The sequence below is a fragment of the Mustela putorius genome, unplaced genomic scaffold, assembly GCF_011764305.1.
Source record: "Mustela putorius furo isolate JIRA1106 unplaced genomic scaffold, ASM1176430v1.1 tig00003859_pilon_pilon_pilon, whole genome shotgun sequence".
Taxonomy (NCBI): Eukaryota; Metazoa; Chordata; class Mammalia; order Carnivora; family Mustelidae; genus Mustela; species Mustela putorius.
This window is the reverse complement of record NW_025422011.1, coordinates 10,039,709-10,062,289: the sequence shown is the minus strand read 5'-3', so window position 1 is coordinate 10,062,289 and position 22,581 is coordinate 10,039,709. Positions and strand designations below refer to the sequence as shown.

Sequence of the window (22,581 nt, the reverse complement as noted above, 5' to 3'; positions counted from 1 at the left end):
AAGTGGAGAACAGAATGATCAATTAATGTCTCCATGGTCACAAAGCCAATTAAATTGTGGTACCAGGATTTGGGAGCCTTCAAGAGAGGATCTTCCAAAAGCAGCTTTTAAAACGCCACAAAAAGATCTGGCCTGATTCTTGGCGCTTCAGTGGTTGGTTAATAAATAACAGTGCTTTTCATTTCTCTTGGAACCCAGTCTGGATCTAGGTGGTCTCCTTACATAAAGGAAAATGAATGCACGTTGGAAGTCTCACTGGACAAATCCTCTCTCGCCACCTACTTCCCCTGACATCTCAGAGGAACCCAAGGCAAGCTCTCAGAAAAAGCCATAGAGGTTGCCACGCTCGAGATTCCAAGCCCCTAAGAAGCAGGAACGCAAATAGACTTCGCAAACAGACAAAGTGTAGTATTGCTTTGGATCGAAAACGTCTGTTTGCAGAGCCTGACTCTGAAATTCCCTGAGCCTGGGAGAACAAACACAACCCTTCCCGGGGCCGTCTGAAAATCCCAGGGATCGGGTACAGTCGGGTGAAAACAAAACAAAACAAAACACAACAGCCAGTCCCGGCACCTTGCAGAAGACCTGGCGGTGGGGGCTGGGACGGGCGGCGACGGACTGTCGGGACAGAGACTGACATGCACGCGTACACCTGCCTAGCAGCCTTGAGCAGTCAGGTGGACACCTCCCGGGCCCTGGGAGGCGGAGCCCGACTCCCGCCTCGGGAGCGAGCGGGAGACCTTCCTCCACCTCCCCCTCCTTCCGCGGCGGCCGAGCGTCCCCTTCCCCGCCACCCCCTCCCCCGGCCGGGGAACGCGGAAAAGGACCCTTGCCACTTTAAGTGACTCAGGAAGTGAAAGGAGGCCGCCGGCACGGAAAGGGAAAGCGGAACCGTGGCGGCGGGGCCAGCGGCGCGGCGATCTCGCCGGGGCCAGCACGAAGCAAGGCGGCGCGCGGCGCGGGGGCCGACGGGGGCGCGGGGCCGCCGCGCCGGAAGTGCCCGCGCCGGCGGAGGAAGCGCAGCGGGCGCTGAGCGGCCGAGCCGGCGGGAAGGCCTCTCGCTCCTCGGCCCGGCGGGGTCTGGCGGGAGCGCCGGCGGCAGCGGCGCCGCGGCCCCAAGCCTGCCCCGAGACCCGGCGCGGCCAGTGCCCGGGACGGGACCCGGGCGGCGCGGAGGTCGGGAGGAAGCCGCGCGGAGCCCCGGCGCCGAGCTCCGAGGCCCAGCGGCCTGGGCCGCGTCACCGCAGCCACATGGCCTCGGGAGGGGGCGCGGCCTTCGAGGAGCTGCCGCACGACGGCACGTGTGACGAGTGCGAACCCGACGAGGCCCCGGGGGCCGAGCAAGTGTGCCGAGAGTGCGCCTTCTGCTACTGCCGCCGCCACGCCGAGGCGCACGGGCAGAAGTTCCCCAGCCACCACCTGACCCCGTATGTCCACGGCGCAGCCCAGGCCTGGACCGCCGGGGCCCCGGGGCAGGGCGACGCGAAGGAAGAAGCCGGGGCCAAGGTGGAGAATGAGCGGGATCTAGAGAGCGAGGTGGGGGAGGAGAGCGAGTCCGAGGAAGACAGTGAATCGGAAGAAGAGAGCGAGACGGAGGAGGAGAGTGAGGAGGAGAGCGAGGAGGAGAGTGAAGAGGACAGTGAGGAGGAGATGGAGGACGAGCAAGAGAGCGAAGCAGAGGAAGACAACCAGGAAGGAGAATCCGAGGCGGAGGGAGAAACGGAGGCAGAAAGTGAGTTTGACCCAGAAATAGAGATGGAAGCGGAGAGAGTGGCCAAGAGGAAGTGTCCGGACCATGGGCTCGATTTGAGCACCTATTGCCAGGAAGATAAGCAGCTCATCTGTGTCCTGTGCCCCGTCATTGGGACTCACCAGGGCCACCAGCTCTCCACCCTCGACGAAGCCTTCGAAGAACTAAGAGTAAGTATTGGGCATTCAGAGCATGGACCTAGAGGTCAGGACACCTGGGTTTCAGCTCACGTGGCCTCCTCGTGGCCACATTTGCCTTCACCATGACCTTAAAAAGCGAGTTTAGTCAACGTAATTGAGGCAGGGCTTACTTACCCTCTTTCGGGTTGAACTCCTTTGAGAATCAGTTGCAAGTTCTGCACTCTGACTTGAGGGTAATATATGTACACACGAAGCCTCGTGTACGATTTCTGGAAAATTGCCAGCCTCTGGTCCCTGGATCCCAGTTAAAGCATTCTTTGGGAGTGTTGACCCCATAAGCCAATTCCCACAGCATCACCGTTGTTGAGACTAGTGCCTGGACCCCGGTAAGGCAGTCTCTTTGCCTCCTTGAGAATATGGGAAACTGGGCTTCAGCCAGATGAAACCAAGCAGACGGTTCCTTTGAAGTGAAGAGGTGGTGGTTTCCATATTAAGGTCATATGTGTCCCCGGTTTCTTTTAGGTTCTCCATGTGTGATGACTGTTTGGAAAGGAGGATGAGAGGTTGGAGACAAACTCAGAGTGGGAATGGGTGTTCCTGTGTCCTCCATTTTTGGCGGGAGGGCAGGACCTTTGTCTCTCTTGGACCTTGCTGATCTCCTAGAACAGTGTTTGGAAAGTCGTAGACATTAATAAATATTTTTTGGGCGAACAAATTTGCAAATGATTTGCCTTTTGTTTATGGTGTGGATGTTTGTAGTCAGTGAGAGAAATTGCTGGAGTTAACCAGGGAGGAAAGTTGGAGCAGAGTGACCAGTTTATTGGTGAATGTTGTCATAGTATGAGGACTTTTGTTTCCCTAAGCAACCTTGCAATTACTGGCACTGGGATAATAAATAGTTTGTTAACAATCCCAACACAGGAGATTGCATTTTTTTTAGTGGTAAAATACACAGAGCGTATAAAATCATATGCACAGTCTAACAAAAAATTATAAAGCAAATTCTGATGTACTCTCTACCCAGATTAAGACATAAAATATTAGTGTCAATATTAAAGACCTCTGCTCTTTCCAATCATAACCATTTCCCTTCCCCATAGGAAACCATTTTCTGGGCTTCTGTGGTGATATTTCCTTACTTAGCTTTATACTTTTATCGCATGTGTATGCATTCCTAAACTTCCTTGAGCTTGACACAGTTGATGTCATATTGTGCGTTCTTGTGGGCTTTGCTTCATTTTTTTCAGCATTGTGTTTGTGAGATTCATCCAGTGAGTAGCTGTGGTTTGTTGATTTTCAGTTTTGTATAGAGTTCTATTTTATGATTATGGCACAAGTGACCTATTCTGTCAGTGATGAGTATTCCATTTCCAGATTCTGAGGTTCCTCCCTATTATAAACAATATGTATAGGCATTCTTGTTCTTTTCTCCTGGTGAACATCTTCATACCTTTAAATGAAATGTAAACCTAGGAGTGAGATTGTTGGGTCACAGACTGTGCATATCTTAAATAGCACCAGATTTTGCCAACTGTTTTCCAAAGTGGTTGTACCAGTTTGCATTGCCATGAAGAGTGTATGAGAGTTCCTCTTATTCTGTTTCATCACCACCACTTGCTATTGGAGAATTGAAAAAAAAAATTTTTTTTAACATTTTTTTAAAGAGTTTATTTATTTGACAGATAGAGATCCCAAGTAGGCAGAGAGGCAGGCAGAGAGAGGGGGAAGCAGGCTCCCTGCCGAGCAGAGAGCCAGATGTGGGCTCAATCCTAGGACCCTGGGATCATGACCTGAGCTGAAGGCAGAGGCTTTAACCCACTGAGCCACCCAGGCGCCCTGAGAATTAAAAATTTTTGTCAATTTTTTGTATATGTATATCTTCTTCTGGTTTAAATTTATATCCCTCTGGTTACTCAGGACTTTGTGTATCTTTTGAATCTCACCTTTTGTGAAGTGCTTCATTCAGGGTTTTTTTTTTTCCCCATTCAGGGTTTTTTGTTCATTTTTCTCTTAGATGGTTCGTCTTTCTCATTGACTTATTGAAGTATATTCTGACTTCTTTGTTGTTTCTGTGAGTTGCAAATATCTTCTAGTGTGTGTGTGTGTGTGTGTGTGTGTGTGTGTTTAATTGTGCCTTGACTAGAAGCTCTTCATGTTAATATAGTAGAATTTATCAATAATTGTCTTTATTGTTGGTGATTTTTCTGTCTTGTTCCACTTAGTATTGATTTTCCCATATTGGAAATAGGGGCTCAATTTCATTTTTTCCCCTTACAGGTAGCCAATTGCCCTAGCAGCATTTATTGAAAAGCTTGTCTTTTCTACATGGATCTGCTGTGCACATGTCCATATGCCTGCGAATGTGTTTCTTGGGTCTTCTGTTCTGTACCACTGATCTGTTAGTGTATCTCTGTGTGAAAAACATGTTTCTTGGTTACCATAGCTTTGTAACATGTCTTAATATCTGGTAGAGCAAGTCCTTCTATTTTGTTCTTTTAGAAGAGTGTCTCAGCCAGTCTTGGCCTTTTACATTTCTTAGGAGCATACTATAAATTTGTATTAAGAAAGCCTACAGAATGTTTTTTGTATTGCCTTGAATTTATAAACCAATATGTAGAGAATTAATACCATTCCAAGATAAAGTCTTCTCATATATTTAGGTCTAAATTGCCTCATGATAAAGTTTTGTCATTTCTTTTTTCTGTAGGAACTTGTACATCATTTTGAAATTTATTCCTGGATACTTAAAATTTTATAGTATTGTAAAAGAAATTAAAAACTTTTGTTTTCTAATATAGGAAAACTTTTATTTTCTGTATATAGGAAAATGATTAACTTTTATGTATTGATTTTTGTGTTAAGATGTCTGCTAAATTCTCATAAATATTCTAATGTGTAGATTCATTCTATATACATGATCATATTATCTGCAGAGAGGGACAGTTTCTGTTCTTTCCAATCCTTATATATGTTTTTTTCTTGCCCTACTTTAGATAGGACCTCTAGTATAATGTTGAATAGAAGAAGTGAGTGGGTATTCTGACTTTGTTTTAATTGATGAATAATTTACAACATTTCACACTTAAGTGTGATAGTGGTTTGCTTTTTTTCACAGATATATTTCATCGGGTTAGGAAAATTCCCTTTAATCTTAGCTTCGGAGTTTTTCTTAATTTTGAGTGGCTACTGAATTTTGTCAGGTGATTTTCCTGCATTTATTGGGGGTGTTCATTTGATTTTACTCTTTTACTAGGTTAATGTGGTGAATTATGTTGATTTTTTTTTCAGTATGTTCCCATGTCTCAGAAGTCTGTAGTTCACCTTTGTCTTTTGTACCTGGTTTTGTCCCCAACAACTATTAGTAACCACTTTTATTACTTTTTTGCTCATCTTTCAAATGTTTCTTCTTGTTTTTGTATACAAGAACATGGGGTGGGTATGTGAAGGGTCTTATTTCCGTCCCTTTGCATTACTGTATTTTATAATTAAAGCAGTTTTCATTTCTGGGATAAAGGCAACTTGGTCATGGTGAAGTATCTTCATGTTTTAAAATTTGGTTTATTAATAATTTAGGATTTTTTTCATTTTTATTTATGGGAGAAATTAGCTTGTAACTTTTTTTTTTCTGTACTGCCTGTATGAGATTTTGCTATCAGGGTTATGTTGGCTTTGTAGTATGAGGCACAGTGTATTGCTTCTCACATAGTTTCTCTCTTTTAATGCTCTGGAAGTGTTTGTATAAGATTGATTGGTATGTTGTCTGGATTTGAAAAGAGAAAGAGAGATAATTTTGTTACTTTGTTTCCTATGGTATTTTTGATGATGAATTCAGTTTCTTTAATGGTTGTAGGTCTATCCAAGTTGTCTGTTTTTCCTTAGGTCAGTTTTGATAAGTTACATTTTCCCAGAAGTTTGTCCATTTTTAACTTTTCATGTTTAACTTTTTAAATGTATTAGTATGATACATAATACAACCGTCTTGTCTTACTGTCTTTCTTTTTTGTACTGTAGCTATCCTCTTTATTCTCGTAAGAACAGTAAGCCTGTTGGTCATAATCTGTCTTTGATAATTCCAGTATATGAAGACTTTGTAGGTCTCCTCTGCTGTTTGTTTGGTTTTTTTTAAAGATTTTATTTACTTGACAGAGAGAGATCATAAGTAGGCAGAGAGGCAGGCAGAGAGAGAGAGAGGGAGAAGCAGACTCCCTGCTGAGCAGAGAGCCCGATGCGGGGCTTGATCCCAGGATGCATCCCAGGACCCTGAGATCACGACCTGAGCCCAAGGCAGAGACTTAACCCACTGAGCTACCCAGGCGCCCCTCTGCTGTTTTTTTTTTTTTTTTTTAAAGATTTTATTTATTTATCAGAGAGAGAGGGGGAGAGAGCGAGCACAGGCAAACAGAATGGCAGGCAGAGGCAGAGGGAGAAGCAGGCTCCCTGCTGAGCAAGGAGCCCGATGTGGGACTCGATCCCAGGATGCTGGGATCATGACCTGAGCCGAAGGCAGCTGCTTAACCAACTGAGCCACCCAGGCGCCCCATCTGCTGTTGTTTTTGATGGTATTTTTCATGTTTCTTCATTTCCTTTTGTATTATGTTTGCACAGCTCTTCATTACCTTTGAAAAATTATTTGTGGGGATTTCCCAAGCCTTGGCATGAAGCTGTATTCTTCGAAAGAGGATTGAGTTTGCTTATGCTAAGGCCTAAGAGTACAAATTGTTTGGAACCCCCTTTAAACTAAATGAATTGTTTGAGATTTCACGGATCAGATTTTCAGGAGGTACCTGCCCAAGTTTACAACTTCTTAAAGATTTCATTTTCAGGGTGTTTGGGTGCTCATTCGCTCAGGTCATGATCCCAGGGTCCTGGGATCCAGCCCCGCATCAGGCTCCCTGCTCCACCAGATACCTGCTTCTCCCTCTTCCACTCCCCCTGCTTGTGTTCCCTCTCCCGCTGTGTCTCTCTCTGTCAAATAAATAAATAAAACCTAAAAAAAAAAAAAAAAGATTTCATTTTCATCCAACCTTGCAGCTCCCCACCTCCTACTGTTCAGCTCTAAGGCAACACTCCCACAGTCCCCTTCAGAGGGTGAGATAGCGGCAAGTTTCGTTTGTCTTTACTCTAGGATTTTACCCTGGTAGGGGTGAGAGCATCCTAAGTCTCTGTGGAAAGGGTCTCTTTTAAATGTCTTATTCTGAGGGCCCCTGGTCAGCATCTGACTCTTGATCTTAAGGTTGTGAGTTTGAGTCCTACATTGGGTATAGACATTATTTAAAAAACAAATGAAAAAAAAAAGTCTTATTCTGAGCATGCCATCTGCTTTGCATTCTCTGACCTTCTCCCCTTCCACCTCACTGTGCACTCCCTGTGAAATGCACAGCACAGTTTAATGCAGATCAGTAATGTCCTCAGATCAAGAGCTGCTTCATGTACTCGTCTTCTTTTTTAAAATATTTATCTATATCGAAAGAGAGAGCAAGCACAAACGAGAGAGAGGGAGAAGCCATCTCCCCACTGAACAATCGCCCCACGTGGCACTCGATCTCAGGACCCTGAGATCATGACCTGAGCTGAGGGTAGCTGCTCAGCCAACTGAGCCACCCAGATGCACCTCCTGTACTCTTACTGTGTCAACATTGAAACAGTATTGGTAACTAAACTATGGATATTATTAGAATTTCACCAGATCTTCCTCTAATAACTTCTGTACCAGGATCCTGTGGTCACATTAATTTTTTTTTTTTTTTTTTTTTTTTTTTGCCTTTGATGACCTTGATAGTTTGGAGGAGTGCTAGTCTGGTGTTGTGTAGAATGTCTCTTAGTTTGGATTTGTCTGATGTTTTCCTCATGGTGAAACTGAAATTAATGGGGTTTGGGGTGATACAAATTCTCTTTTTTGCTTTGCTTTTTTTACTTAGCAGTGTGTCTTGGAAATCACTCCATAGATATATCTACTTATTTATTTATCTATTTTTTTTACAGCTACAAATAACTTCATTGTACATTATTCGTTTTATTCTTAATTTATGATACTGTATTTTTTAACTCTAGAATGGTTATTTGGTTATTTTTTAAAGCTCTATTTCTTTGAATCTTTTGGGGTTTGGCTTTATGTTACATTTTCATGATTCTTTTCATGTCTCATAATTTTTCATCCAATACTACACATTGTGTTTAAAAGAACTGTAGACACTAGAGTACTATTTTGTTTTTTCCCCCCTCAGAAAGGGTATGCCGCGTATTCTATTAGGCAGCTAGGATGAGAGGCTGATTATTTTGATCCAATAATGATTGGTGCTTGATCAGAGCTTGGTTGCAGCTTTAATTAATTTCAGTTCATTCTGGTTTCAAATGTTTTGAGGCCAGTGTACATTTGCTTATTGGAAGAGAGTAAGGCTCCTGGAATATTAGGAGCGCGGCATGATGATGGTGAGGGACCAGGGTCTTTGTTACGTTGCATTCATTGAGCAAGTATGTATGGAGTATTGGCCAAGGGCATGGGAGCTTCTAGCACTTGGGATATGAGAGTGAGCAGAATGGAAAAAGTCCCTAGTTCTATTGGAGCTTACATTGTACTAGAAGGAAATAGAGAAAAATAAATTAGCAAATAAACATGTACAAGTGTTAAAAAGAAAAAAAAAATGAAATAGTGCAGGGTTAGAAAGTGACAGAAAGTATCCTAGCTCTGCCACTTGCTTTTTGACATTGAGCAAACTATATAACAGTTTGGCCTTATTCCCATATATCTGAAATGGGTATGAAGTTATGAAATGAAACAGGATTTTCATGTGGATAAAATGGTTTAGTTTGTGATAAGGCACTTGAACAACGCTTAACACATTCTAAGTTCTCAGTTACAATGTAAGTTAGCTGCTGTTTTTATTACTAATATGAGGAGTCTGGTTAAACATACTTTTTTAAAAAAGATTTTATTTATCCTTTTGACAGAGATCACAAGTAGGCAGAGAGGCAGGCAGAGAGAGAGGGGGAAGCGGGCTCCCCGCTGAGTAGAGAGCCCGAGGAGGAGGAGGAGGATGCGAGCCTCGATCCCAGGACCCTGTGATTGTGACCTGAGTTGAAGGCAGAGGCTTAACCCACTAAGCCACCCAGGTGCCCCTAAACATACATGTTTAGATAACTTTATGCCTAACTGGGTTGTGAATGGCTGGTATTGGTGGAGGAAGGCCAAACTGTTGCCAGATTTACTTAGAGTAAAGCAAACTTCAGAATGGACAGAGAACCAAGGTGACTGTATGGAAAGAGGCACCTGACGGCTGGGCCAAAAGAACCATGGTGAGCACTTTGAAAGGACAAAATTAACACTTAATCCTTGGAGTGACTTTTACTTTATTTTTTTAAGATTTTATTTATTTATTTGACAGAGAGTGAGAGAGCACAAGCAGGGCTGGCAGTGGGGAGAGAGAGAGGGAGAAGTGGACTCCCTGCTGAGCAGGGAGCCTGTTGCAGGGCTTGATTTCAGGACCCTGGGATTGTGACCTGAGCCGGAGGCAGACACCTAACCATCTGAGCCACCCAGGCACCCCAGAATGACTTTTAAAGTCCTGCCTCTCCTCCTGTGCTGTATTTATTTATTCTTTGCTCGAGAGGATTCTGTCTCCAAGGATTTTGTGGATCCAGATTTGAACTAACATGTGTTCCAGCTTTATCATAGAAATAGAGTTATACAGCCCAAATTATGACCTCTCTTTGAGTTATATAACCTCCCATTCAGATATGCAGGTTTCTCTTACCATAATTTCTGGCTCTGAAAATGGGTCATTGGGTCTGACAAAGGAACTTGATCTGGCTTATGGATTTATTCATAAGAAAATTCTTATATTGTCAAGGGGGTTTGCAGTCATAGCTACTTAATGAGTCATTTTTGTTGAACAATAAAAGTGCAATTAGATGTTATCAGAACTCTAGTAGTTTTAAAAAAATTGAACTTAATCTACAAAGAAAGAGGTATATTTTACATTGTAGCTTTGTTTATACACACACACACTTTTAAAGATTTTTATTTATTTATTTTACAGACAGATTACAAGTAGGCAGAGGAGATAGGCAGAGAGAGAGGAGGAAGCAGGCTCCCCATCGAGCAGCCAGAGAGCCTGATGTGGGGCTCGATCCCAGAACCCTGAGACCATGACCTGAGCTGAATGCAGAGGCTTTAACCTACTGAGCCACCCAGGCGCCCCCACACACACACTTTTAAAGAACTCAAATGGAACACTGTCTTATGAGATATGTTTTCTGTTTTTGTTCTATTCTGTTAAAAACTTCTAGATTCTCTCACTAAACTGATTATATTGCACATTAATGGGTATGTCCTGTGATTTGAAAAGTATTTGTCTCATGCACTATAGAATCACGGAAGGAAAGGCAGAGTTATAAAATGGCTAAGGGACAAGTGGTCGGCAGAGTTCCCAGCAAATGCTTGTGAGCATCTGTGGAGCTCTTAACATGGCTCTATTATGGATAGGTCTGAAGGGTTTGAAGCCACACCCTTTGGCCTCGAGTGTGCCTTTAAGATGGTTATTTGGGGAGAAGAATGTTTGGTTAAGGGCATAGGGAACAACTGCAGAGAAGAGCTAGTGAGGGAGCACTAGTAGCAGGGTGGTTAGAAGGATCCAGGCATATGCTCCGAACAGCTGTGGCTCTAGGTATGTCAGTGCCGCATCCTGTAATGGTCCATGACTGGCTGTTTAGTCCGCTCGTAAGAAGCAACTCTGGTAGGGGGGCAGAAGGTTGAAGGTCTGCCAAAATGTGGTTATTTATATTATTTTTAATTGTCTGAAGGATTGGGTTATCTTCTAATAAAACCATGAAGCACTGGCCACAGAATGTTTCTGTGTCTTATTTATTTGTTTAGAATAAGACAAACTAAGACTAAGGTAAAGGGAATGGCTTCCTGTCAGTTGAAGCAGCCCCGTATGGTTCTGTGAAAGATTTATGAGAGAGGACTGCAGTTCTGGGATTGCTCATGTGAGTCCACCCTTCAAAAGGTACTTCCTTAAGCTTGATAAGTCTTGAAGTTAATACAGTGAAGAGGACAGAGAGGGCCTTAACTTTCACGGAATTCACCCTCTAGCTGGGGAAAAAGAGAGGTAATTTGGGATGGTAGTGTGTCCTATGAAATCAGCAAGTCATAGTAGTGAGGGAGTGAGTGGCAGGGCAGTGGCATAGCAGACTACATTTTGATGAGGTAGTCATGGAAAGCATCTCTGAGCATATGATTTTGGGCAGAGACCTGAATTCATGAGATCTAGCAAAGATCTAGGAAAACTTCTTTTGCTTTGCTGTTGAGTACTGCTTACGCAAAGTTCAGTGTTTCGTAGCAGAGACGATTGCTTTGGTTCTTGCAACTTTTCATAAAAAGATAGTTAGCTCTTAAAGTGAGAAGAATAACACAATTCTAGGAATTGTAATGTTCTGTTAGCACAGGTGACAGTACTACCCTGTGGAGGGAGTATGAGCTTGGGGGGAGGGCCTGGAGGGCTTCTGCAAGATTAAACACAGGAGAAAAGCTGTTTCATTGTGCCCTGTTCAAGTATAGACTCTGTACAATCTTCATTATTAAAGTTATACCTTGTAATCTAAAACTTAAGAAAAATTGTGGGAGAGACACTTGGGTGGCTCAGTCAGTTAAGCAGCTGCCTTTGGCTCAGGCCATGATCCCAGGGTCCTGGGATCGAGTCCCTCATTGGGCTCCTTGCTCAGCGTGGAGCCTGCTTCTCCCTCTCCCTCTGCCCCGGCTCATGTGCACTCTCTCCCCCGTCACTCTCTCTCTCTCTGTGTCAAATATATACATAAATAAAAAAAAATAAATAAATTTAAAAAAATAAAAAATTAAATAAATTAAATTAATAAATTAATTAAAATAAAAGTAAAAATAAAAAAAATTCTGAGAGAAGAGTGGTTAAGGCAGAAAGAATAGTGAATGAGAAGTTTGTTTTTTTTAAAGATTGTATTTATTTATTTGACAGACAGAGATCACAAGTAGGCAGAGAGGCATGTGGGGAGGGTGTGGAAGCAGGCTCCCCATTGAGCAGAGAGCCCAATGCGGGGCTTGATCCAGGACCCTGAGATCATGACCTGAGCCGAAGGCAGAGGCTTAACCCACTGAGCCACCCAGGCGCCCCGTGAATGCAAAGGTTCTAAGGTGGAGGTGAACTCTGGGTATTGGAGGGGTAACAAAAAGGTCATTATGAAGTAGGGGGGAGTGAAAGAGAAGTAGGAGGTGAGGTCAGCAAAGTAAACGGTGTGTTTCTCACCTTGGTATCACATTTATGAATAATCTGTGAGGGGTAATTCTGCAGAAAATACCTGTGACTGGCCCCATCCCTGCCCGTTAAATCAAAATCTCTGGGATTTATCAGGTATTTTGTAGAAGGTCCTTTTATTGAGATTTGTCTTGTGTTCATCTCATGATTAGACTAGAGCTAGTGGTTTGTGGGAGGAAGACCACAGAGTTAAGGGTGCAGGCTATCAAGATCACTATCACGGTTGGTGTCTGGGAGCCGGAACAGATTAATAGCTCGCACTTATTATATATTACCTATGGGTAGGCACTGTTCTAAGCTCTTTATCGTAGTATTAATTTGATCCTCTTAACAATCCTAGAGACCCATTATTTATTTTTATTTAAAGATTTATTTATGTGACAAAGAGAAAGCACGCATGTGAGCACGAGCTGGAGGGGCAAGAGGGAGAGGGAGAGAGAATGTCAAGCAGATTCCGCACTGAGTACAGAGCCAATGCAGGGCTTAGTTTTTCCATCATGACTTGAGCTGAAACCAAGAGTCAGACACTTAACCAGCTGTGCACCAAGGTGCCCTGAGGTACATTTTATTATTATTTCTATTTTAAGGAGGAAGGAAACTGAGGCATAGGGAGATCACATAACTTTCCCAGGGTCATAGTTGGAAAGTGGCAGAGCTTAGCCAGGAGTCTTAACAGCTGACTCCTGAGAAAAGGTTCAAGCTTTTCCTTCTCTCTCCCCCAAGAATCCAGTGCCACCTTTTTCTCTTCCCGACCTCTTGATCAAAACAGAATGGGTTAATGGGTTTATATATTACTAGATTATTGCTTTTCAGGGTAAGGTTGCTGATGAGTAGTCTTACTATTCTTAAACCCCTCTGCAAATAAAGGACCGTGTGCCTGTGGCACCAGCTTTTCTTGACTACAGCGCACAATACAGAAGTTGCCCTGTCTATTCATTGGTGTACCTTTTCTCCTCCCTTGCATCTGACCCAAGATGGGAAGCCAGAGGTGAATCTGTTTCAGTGCTCAGTGTGTCTTCTGCTTGAACTTACAGTTCAGTCTGAGATGACCAGCTCAGTTTCATATTCCTGTCCCAGTTGGTTCTTTTACTATCCAGAGCCACAGTCTGCTCTTGTGTGGCAGGTAGGAGCACAGGTGCTCATGCACTCTCTGAAGAGAGGACAGAAGATATACAAGGAATGGGTGGAACAAAAGCTTTGGTCCTGATATGTGGGGTAGAGAGGAGAATGCGATAGGAAACACAGAACTCTGGCCCCGGGGGACTTAAATCCTTTGTATGTGTATTTTATTTTTGGTTTTGGTTGTATGTGTATCACTGTCATAGGGATCAAGCCAACATGGCATCAAAAAAAATATTAATATTGATGTCCTTTACAGATGTCCCAAAATGAATGAAGAATTAAAAAAAAATCCTTCAAATATGCTAAAGCCTCAATCCATACCCTAGGCCAGATAACCATATTCTTGTTGAACATTAATTATATATTAAACTCACTTCGGATGTGTTTAGTTAGTTTTTGATCAGGTAGCAGTGTAATCTGCTTTTAATTTCAATAGAGTGTTAGAGAAAATATTCATTTTAATGTTACAAGCTATATGGTTAACGTTCAAAACTGGTAGTTTAAGTTAATCTTATTTATCTGAATAATTTTTGAGCATTTGTCATGAGCTGTGTGATGAATATGGAGAATAAAGAAAAGCTTTTGACATCAGGAAGCTTATAGTCTAATAGGAAAGATAGTCTTTTCAAGCACTTATTTGTATGTAAATAGAGGAGCAGTAAAAACATCAAGCTATGCGGTGCTCAAAGAAAAGAGAAATTAATTTCGGGTGAAAACATGGAATCAGGAAAGATTTTGTGGCAGGAATGGTATTCAAGGTGGACCAGATGGGTAGGATTTTACTAGGTAAATAGAAACTAGACTGTTAGATAGCCCTCCTGTGTTCCCATAGCAACAGCCTATACACATTCACTGTAGCATTAGTTACAGTATACTCTATCGATGTTACTTCTTTCCATGTCCAACATGGGTTATAAACTCTTCTGGGGTCACTACTGTAATTTATGTTCCCAGTACCTAGCACAGTGCCTGTTGAGTAGTAGATGTACATGGAATATTTGGTGAATATATGAAATGAAATATGTCATCTAGTCCCAGGGTATTGATGAACTGAAAGAGACAGTATTGCGTAATCATTTAGTGTTTCAATATTTACGTTAGTTCACCTGCATCTAATACAAGGAATTAATTTGGAAAAATCCAAAATAATAGCAACTCAAACAAAATATTCATTTCTCTCTGTAAATGAAGTCTGTATATAAGCAGTTTAAGGCTGGTGTGGAGAAAATGTGACGTTATTAGGAATCTAGGCTCTTTCTAGATCCACTCTGCTACCCTTAAGGTGTAGCACTTGACATGGACCAAGTTGACTGCTGGAGTTGAGCCAGCACGTCCAAGTTCCAGGATAGTAGGCATAGGAAAGTGGAGAAGGGCACACCCTTCTGTTTTAAGGAAACCCCCCAGAAGTTGCATATGTTGCTGCTTATGTTTCATTGGCTAGAGTCAGTCCTGTGGCCTTATTTAGTTGAAAGGGAGACTAGGAAACAGTCTTTTCTCCAGGCTACACTACGTCCAGCTAAGAGCTGGTGTCTGTTGCTAAGGGAAAATGGGAGAATGAATATAAAGGACCAAGCAGTCTTGAATTAGTTGGCTTTGCAAACTATGAATTTGAGTACTTATTAGCTGTGTCATGTTGGGTAATTCACTCAGAGTCTTGGTTTCTTCACCCGTAACATTGGCATAATGATTGCTTCTCCTTGTCGGGTTATAGTGAGGAACAAAGATCATACATGTAAGGAGCTTAGCATAGTGCCTGGAAGATAATAAGCCCTCAGCTGTTGGTGGCTCATTCTTAGTACCATTATAAAGCCATCTAAGGTTCTATTCTGAGTTCATTTCCAAACCAGTTAGTCTGGCAGCAGTAGAAGTTCTGGACACCAAGTTTCTTTGGGTGAAAAGTGTTCAGCCCCCTCTCCTTCTGCTCCTTCTGCCTGCTTTATTCTGGTGGGTAGATAGGCTGGTGAAAAAGTTGTCTTTGAGAAGAGGCTCCTGTATGTTTCAGTGTCCTGCTGGTGCCTTATGCACTAGCTAACCAAAACACAGCTGGTAGGTCTAATTTTAGGTTCACAAGTCTTGCCGGTTGTCCTCTTTAAATTCTGTTTTACATTCTGAACTGTGGGAAATTTTTATAGAAGCAGAGGGGAGGCAGGGGCAATACGCTCTTTATTTTCTGGTTAGGAAATAGCCTCCATTTTCTTTCCAGTAGGTAGTCATGGGGAGAGAGATTATAGACACCCCTCTGTTGTTCTCTCTGTCCTTTGGGTCAGTATGAATGCTGGTGTAACCTGTATTGAGTGGTAAACTCTGACTTCACGTGCATGAAGTATGAAAATACTGGTCTTCAGCTGAGGTTATAAAACTAAGACAATCTAGAAACTCTGTCTGCTGTTGGATTTTGAGGCTCTTTACAGTGATGAGAGTATAGTAAAAATAGTTATTGAGTGGTTTTAGTTCAGGTGCTTTTCACTCATTGTTTCCATTGACCTCAGTACAACTCCCATAATACACTTTGTTACTATGATTCTCATTTTACGGATGAGGAAACTGATGCTCAAAGAGGTTGAGTTTTTTGGTAGGTCACCTAGCTAGTAAGTAGGAGGACTAGAGTTTAATCCCAGGTCGATGCCAAAGTACATGTTCTTTCCACCCCCATGTTGACTCTACTCCCCCATTTAAATTATTCCCACTTTTATCTAAACTTTAAAGTTGTACTAACAGTCTTCTGATGTTTACCTTCCATATGAAAGTATGATGTATGTATTTATTTATTTATTTATTAAAGATTTTATTTATTTATTTGACAGAGAGAAATCACAAGTAGACGGGGAAGCAGGCTCCCCATCAAGCAGAGAGCCCGATGCGGGACTCGATCCCAGGACCCTGAGATCATGACCTGAGCTGAAGGCAGTGGCTTAACCCAATGAGCCACCCAGGCGCCCCATATGAAAGTATTTAATAGATACTTTCTGAATATTCTAAAACTGTTTCTTTTCTACCTGAAATTTTCTTCCTAGATATTTTACAAAGTATTTTGATTAATAACAGACTGTTTAGTCATTTTTCTCTGTTCATCCCTTCTCTAGCTCAGTACTTGGTACTTAGTAGTGCCCCAATATGTTGTTATTCAATTAATAATAACAACAACAATGATAACTAAAACTTACTGAGAACTTAGTATGTGCCAGGTTCTGTACTATAAGCTTCCTACATGTTACCTCATCCAATTTTTACCATAGTTCTTTGAGGTAGAGTATTACGATATTTTTATATAGTATTCGAAGTTAGTAGCATGATGATTTTTTTTTTTGATTCAGTCATTCCATCAGGTAGAGTATTTGGAGCAGTAGGGAATTTACCAATGAGTAATTCTAAATTCCTGTTTTCTTAGAGCTTATATCGTATAAGCAAAACAGACATAAGGAAGTTCAACAGTAAATTATAGTTCAAATGATGATAAGATAAATACTAGGAATAACAAACTAGGGGAAGGAGGAGGATGACTGGGATGGGGGAAGGAGTGGGGAGCTGTTTAAGACTGTGAGGAGGAGTTGTTTGAGTGACGTGGGTAGAGTTAAAGCCAGTGATGGGAAGCTCTGGGGGCATAGTGGCCCAAATGGAAGGAATGACCTGTGAAGAGGGTCTGAGATGAAGCGAGCTGCTGGGAGATAAAAAGGATGGCTGGAGGATAACTTAGTAAGGGTGGAGATGAGGCATTAGTAGTTGAGGTCAGATTACCTAGTAGGTTGTGATGAGGATTTTGGATTTTATTCTCAGTAGCCACAGACTATTTAAGCAAGGGAGGGAGGGATGTGACTTACATTCTTAGAATTTCACTCTGGTGAAATTCTGTGTGGAGGTGGATGGTAGGGTAGCAAGAACGAGAATAGTGCTGTTGCTTGGCCTGGGGAGTAGTACCGGTGATGAATGATGAAGAGTAGTTGGAGGTGGCATGTGTTTTTGAATTAGCTTGAGAAAGACTTGGTGATGGGTTTCTCAGAACCAAAAATGATTTCGGATCTGAGCAACTGTATAAAGGTAGTTGCCTGACATAGGAATGGACTTGGAGCTGGAAAAACAAGTACCAAAAAAAAATATTGGTAAAGAATTTTTATATGACATGGTGATAAAGAAATTCAGTTTCGTTTTCTTTTGACAAGGCCTTAGCTTTCTGATTTGATTCCTTAGGAGGACTTGTATATTCTATCTTTTGGGCCTTTTCCACTGTTTCCCCCCAAAAAGCCTGTTTTGTAAAGAAGTTGTGTTGTTTTTTTTAAAAGCATGTTATCAACACAAGGCCAGTGGAATAGGAAAAACACCAAAACAGCCAGCCAGTATTCTTTCTGAATGCAGCATCTTCTGATTTTTTATAATACAGAATTCAATATTTAGGAGCCAGTTTAGGATGTTTAAGTGATTAACATTTACAGTTCTATGGACAAATTACTGTTCTTTTGGTGCCCAGCTGGTTATTGGCATTAGATTAGACTAACTCCCATAAACCTACAGAGATACTTCTTGTCAGGAGACAAAAGTCAAGAGACACTTCCTGTTCGGATGCCGCTTTCACCTACCATATTCCACCTTTGTTTCCATTCCTCACACATTTTCAAAGGACGTTTACATTAAAATGAACTGTACTACTTTTTTGTTTTGGGGGTAAATGGATGGACATATGTTTATGAGGTGGACTCAACCCCTTTGAAGAGAGACATCCCAGGTTTTTGGAGTTCAAATACAAGAACCCTTAAAGGTATAAAACCTTCAGAGTGTTACTTCCAGGGATAGCAACTTCAGATGCCTGCAGGGAGTGAAAGGTAGTGGAAATGCAAGAAGCAAACCCGGTAACCCTGGCAAACTGGAGAGAGCACGCCTGCTGTAAAGTAGGTAGCTGCCATTGGGAATGGGAGCCCAGTATAGTCCGATCTTTCAGATTTTCAAAAGAAGCTGGAAATCTTTTCTGTTAGGTCATATCTCCTGATTTTTAAATGCTGGCAACTTATTTAAAATTCCCAGTATGCTGTGTGGGATAACACTCTATAAGTCCAGGGGGAAAAAAAAGTTCTGTAGGCTGCAGGCTACAAATCTGTAGATTCTGATTTGGTCCATTTTCTTTCTTCACAGATTGAGAAATAGAAATCCAAAGATACAAAATGACTTTTTCCAGGCTCACATAGATAGAGGCGGAAGTAGGAGTAGAGCCTGGGTGTTTTTTCTCTGGATGCAGTTGTCTTAACATAGAAAGTTAAACTGTTTTGGTACTCAGAGGAAAAGTAATGTCTCTTTCCTAAGAAAAGTGCATGTACATTCTAAATTTTGTATACAGTTTTAGGGGTTTTAAACTCCCTGAAATCTGTACATAAACACCAGGTAAAGAACTCTCTCTTGTACCTGCTGGTTCATATGTTTGCAGTGTAAAGGGAACAGTGCCCCAGTATTTATTTAAGCAAACTCACGTAGAGAGGCACTGTAGAAGCTGTAGGTCTGTCCTCCCTTGCTCACTCCCACCTTTGTGTGTTCTAAATCTTAGACAGTAGGACCACCTTTAGCCAAGTCCAAGACCCTTCCTATTACTCTGCAATACCAGTCCCTCCAATCATTTCTTTTTCTCTTTTTTTCCCCAAAGACTTTATTTATTTATTTGACGGAGAGAGAGATCGCAAGTAGGCAGAGAGGCAGGCAGAGAGGGGGAAGCAGGCTCCCTGCTGAGCAGAGAGCCTGATGTGGGGCTCTATACCAGGACCCTGAGATCATGACCTGAGCTGAAGGCAGAGGCTTAACCCACTGAGTCACCCAGGTGTGCCCCTCCAATCATTTCTTTCAGGTCTTTTACATACGTATATAGCATCCATGGAGAGTAACAGTTCTGCTTTTTTTTTTTTTCTAATTATATTTGTAGTAGGTATCCTTTTGCAAGTTTTAAAAAAATCATTATGTCTTGCCTTGTATACAGGCACAAAACAGATCTGCTTCATTCTTTTTATTTGCTAGATTATATTCCACACTTTGCTAATTCCAGAGTTTACTTAGCCATCCACTGTTAATGGATGTTTAGAATGTTTCCAGTTTTTTCAGTACTGCAGACAGTGCTACCATGAATATTTCTGTGCGTGCCTCCTTGACACAGGAGCTGGGTTTTCTTTAGGGGATAAAGAGAGAAATGGACTGGCCAGGCATGTGATTTCAAAAGTAGCTCCATCATTTTGTATCAGCAACATATGGAGGTCCCTAGTTTCTCCAAAGCCCTTCATCAGTTGATATCCGATCAGAACTTTTTTTCAAGATGATTAAGAAATATCTTAATTGTTAGTAAGTTTGAGCATTTTTTTACATCTTTTAATATGTATCTTAGCCATTCTGCATTTCTGTTATGTTCGGATTTCTTTTGGGCTTACTTGACTTTTTCTTTTTCTTCTTTTTTTTTTTTTTTAAAGATTATTTATTTATTTATTTTGACAGAGAGAGATCCACAAGTAGGCAGAGAGGCAGTCAGAGAGAGAGAGGAGGAAGCAGGCTCCCTGCTGAGCAGAGAGCCCGAGGCGGGACTTGATCCCAGGACCTTGAGATCATGACCTGAGGCAAAGGCAGCGCTTAACCCACTGAGCCACCCAGGCGCCCCTTATTTGACTTTTTCTTATTTATAAGAATTCCTTTCTGTATTTCCTTATGTGTTGTTGACACCAGCCTCTTCTGTTGTATGTATTGTAAATCTTTTTCATTTGGATAGTTCTGATCCTGGTTTTGATCCTGACTGACTTGCTTTGTGATTTGGCCGGGAATCATTTGACTTCCACAGAGCCATTGTTGACCAGTGTAAAATGAGAACACACCTCCTCTTAGTTACTGTGTAATTGCGAATTGCTAGTGTGTATGAGTCCTGTGATTTGTAGGTTCCTCATTTGATTTCCATGAGCCATTTTCTCAGCTGTAAGGTGTGAATACCCTAAGTTTTTAGGTTTATCCTGAAATGCCAGTGAAAGAGCATATAAAAGTGCTTTGGAGAATAAAGAATAAAATCAAGTGTAAGGCATTTTGTCCTTTCTTTGGCTTTGTTACAACTCATCCCTAGGAGTTGGCTTTTGTAAAGCATGCTACATCTTCACAGATTAATCAGACTCTGAGAGGTGGGTGTCACAACATAACACTTGTTTCTTTTTATTCTACACTCTTTCAGGGCAGGAAAGAGGTGTGTAAACAAGATATGTTTACATTGAACTCCTGTGTTCTTGGAAGGTATGGGGTGGGATGGAGGTGGAGAAGAGCGCTATCAGGAGACTCTCGGAGTTCACTACCCATAGTGCTACCGGCGAGGGCTGGCACAGTAGAACCTGAACATTTATGGAACCAAATGTCTATAAGGTTAGAATTAGCCGCCCTTTGTTACTGTCATGGTCCACCTCTCAACTAGAACACAGGTTTCAGAGGCAATTGTTCTCTTCCACCACAGTAGGGAAGTATGAGAGTGTAATTTCTGACCCTGGTTATTACCTTTTGGCCGATGACTGCCTTTTCAGACAGATAATTCACTAAAACATAATAACCACCCTTTGCTCTGGGGACACTCAAACTCAGAGACCACCTTAGACCTAGATAACCCTGCGCCCCTGCCCTATGCTGCATGCTCTAGAGGGCCCTTCCTGTAGAGGGCCGTGCCCGTCCCCTTCTGGACTACTCTCCAAGTACCCAGGACCCAGGAATTACCAGACAAAATGTCTTGAACCTGCTTTCGAGGCCTGCAGAGCCTTTTTCTGAGTCTGTCTTCCCAAAGATGGATCAAGCCATTAGCCTCTCCCCCTGATGTGTGCATTACTAGGTCCTGGGTGTGGCCAAGGGTGACTACTTAGTACACCCACAGCTGAGGTGTACTAGCGTGACATCTGTATACAAGGCTTCTTGAGGTGCAGAAAGTGTGTGGGGGAAAGAAAGGAGGTGAATCTTCTGGGGCCAGGGTCTTCCACTTACTACTTTTTCTCCAGCCCTGCAGCTATTGGAGGCAGGTCTGCCCAGGGAAGCCTCTCTTTTCTGACCATCTACTTATTTGACGAGTAAAACAAAAACAAAAACAAAACAGAAAACACTGAGAATGTTTTCTTCACCACCCATTTTAGACACTGAGTATAGCTGACTCACCAGAGTTAATCTCTGAGAATAATTCTCAAAGCAGGGGTATGGGTTGGAATGGGTGAATTTCCTGAAGGGAGAATATCAGTGCATCATCTTCTGTCTCTCCCCTGGGTAGGCAGTGCTGCTGATGTTTGGTGAAAAGGAGGGAGGATTCTGCTGACACACTGTATTTTTATAAAAGAAGGCTAAGGTTTCCCTTATCTCTCCACACAAGGCACATCTGCCTGCAAACGTGCTGTCTGCTTCTGAGGGATGCCTTCGTTGTTCTGTTTCTTTTCTGAATGTTTTAAGGCACAGTTTTGGTGCATTCCTTTCTGTTCTCTAGAGCCAGGGGGGAAGTCATAATATATCAGGGCTCTTGCTGAAGAGCTTAAAATGGGCGCTGGCAGCTGGGGTGTGGGGGAAGAGAGCTTTCCAGAGACAAGTGACCTGCTTGTTCAGCCAATGAGAAGCAGGTTACAGAAATGATATCACCAGACAGGCTTTATTGTCTGATCATCTCATAAAAGCAGGATTGTGTCTGGCAACTTAACCCTTTTTTAGGTACATCAGGTCTCACCCACTCTCTGGTATGTGACCTCCAGATTCTTTTTCCCAGCTGTCTGCTTTGAGATCACAGAGATTAAAGATTTAAATTGGTGATGAAATTTGGAGAGTTGTAAACCACTATTTTAAAACTACAAACTATTAAAATTTAGAACCCCAGCTAGAATGGGAATGTCAGCTATGCTGTGTTTGGAGAGCATATCTAAAGCAGATACCCATCTAGTCATGTTACACCAGGCTTTTGCTGGATAGATTTGGGAGAGAAGGGAGTTAGAGGGAAAACAAGACTGAGCCTTGAGTCTGTTTTAATCTACATAAAGGATCTTAGTAAGAATTTCCTATTTTAGAGGAATTGGAATTGGTTCTGCAAATTTGGAAAATCGTACTGATTCTGAGACCAATTTTGAGTAACACATATTTGTAGTGTTTGTTTATATTGTACCTGTTGATTATCCTTTCCCCCATAAAAATGTCAGTCATTCTACTTCTTCATGCTTCCTTATCATCATTGCTAAGATGCAGATGATGATTCTACCAGATCCTACACAAGAGTAGAGATAAGAAAATAAACTAATTTATATGATTTTGGAATGTTCTACACATATGTATCCTAATTAGG

General features: G+C 42.1%; 1 protein-coding gene across 4 annotated transcripts in view; it reads left to right on the top strand.

Annotated features, from left to right (window-relative positions):
* Nucleotides 1-636: 636 nt before the first annotated feature.
* Nucleotides 637-22,581, top strand: part of TRIM44 (tripartite motif containing 44) — a 110,073-nt gene continuing 88,128 nt past the window's right edge. For 2 of the 4 annotated variants that reach the window (XR_006602250.1, XR_006602249.1), the window contains exon 1: nt 637-1,920. Coding sequence is in view for 2 of the 4 variants with exons in the window: in XM_004755989.2 (XP_004756046.1) it covers nt 1,252-1,920 (669 nt within the window). In the remaining 2 variants the exon portion in view is untranslated. The remainder of the gene's footprint in view (nt 1,921-22,581) is intronic. The other 2 variants (XM_004755989.2, XM_004755991.2) reach the window with 2 other exon arrangements.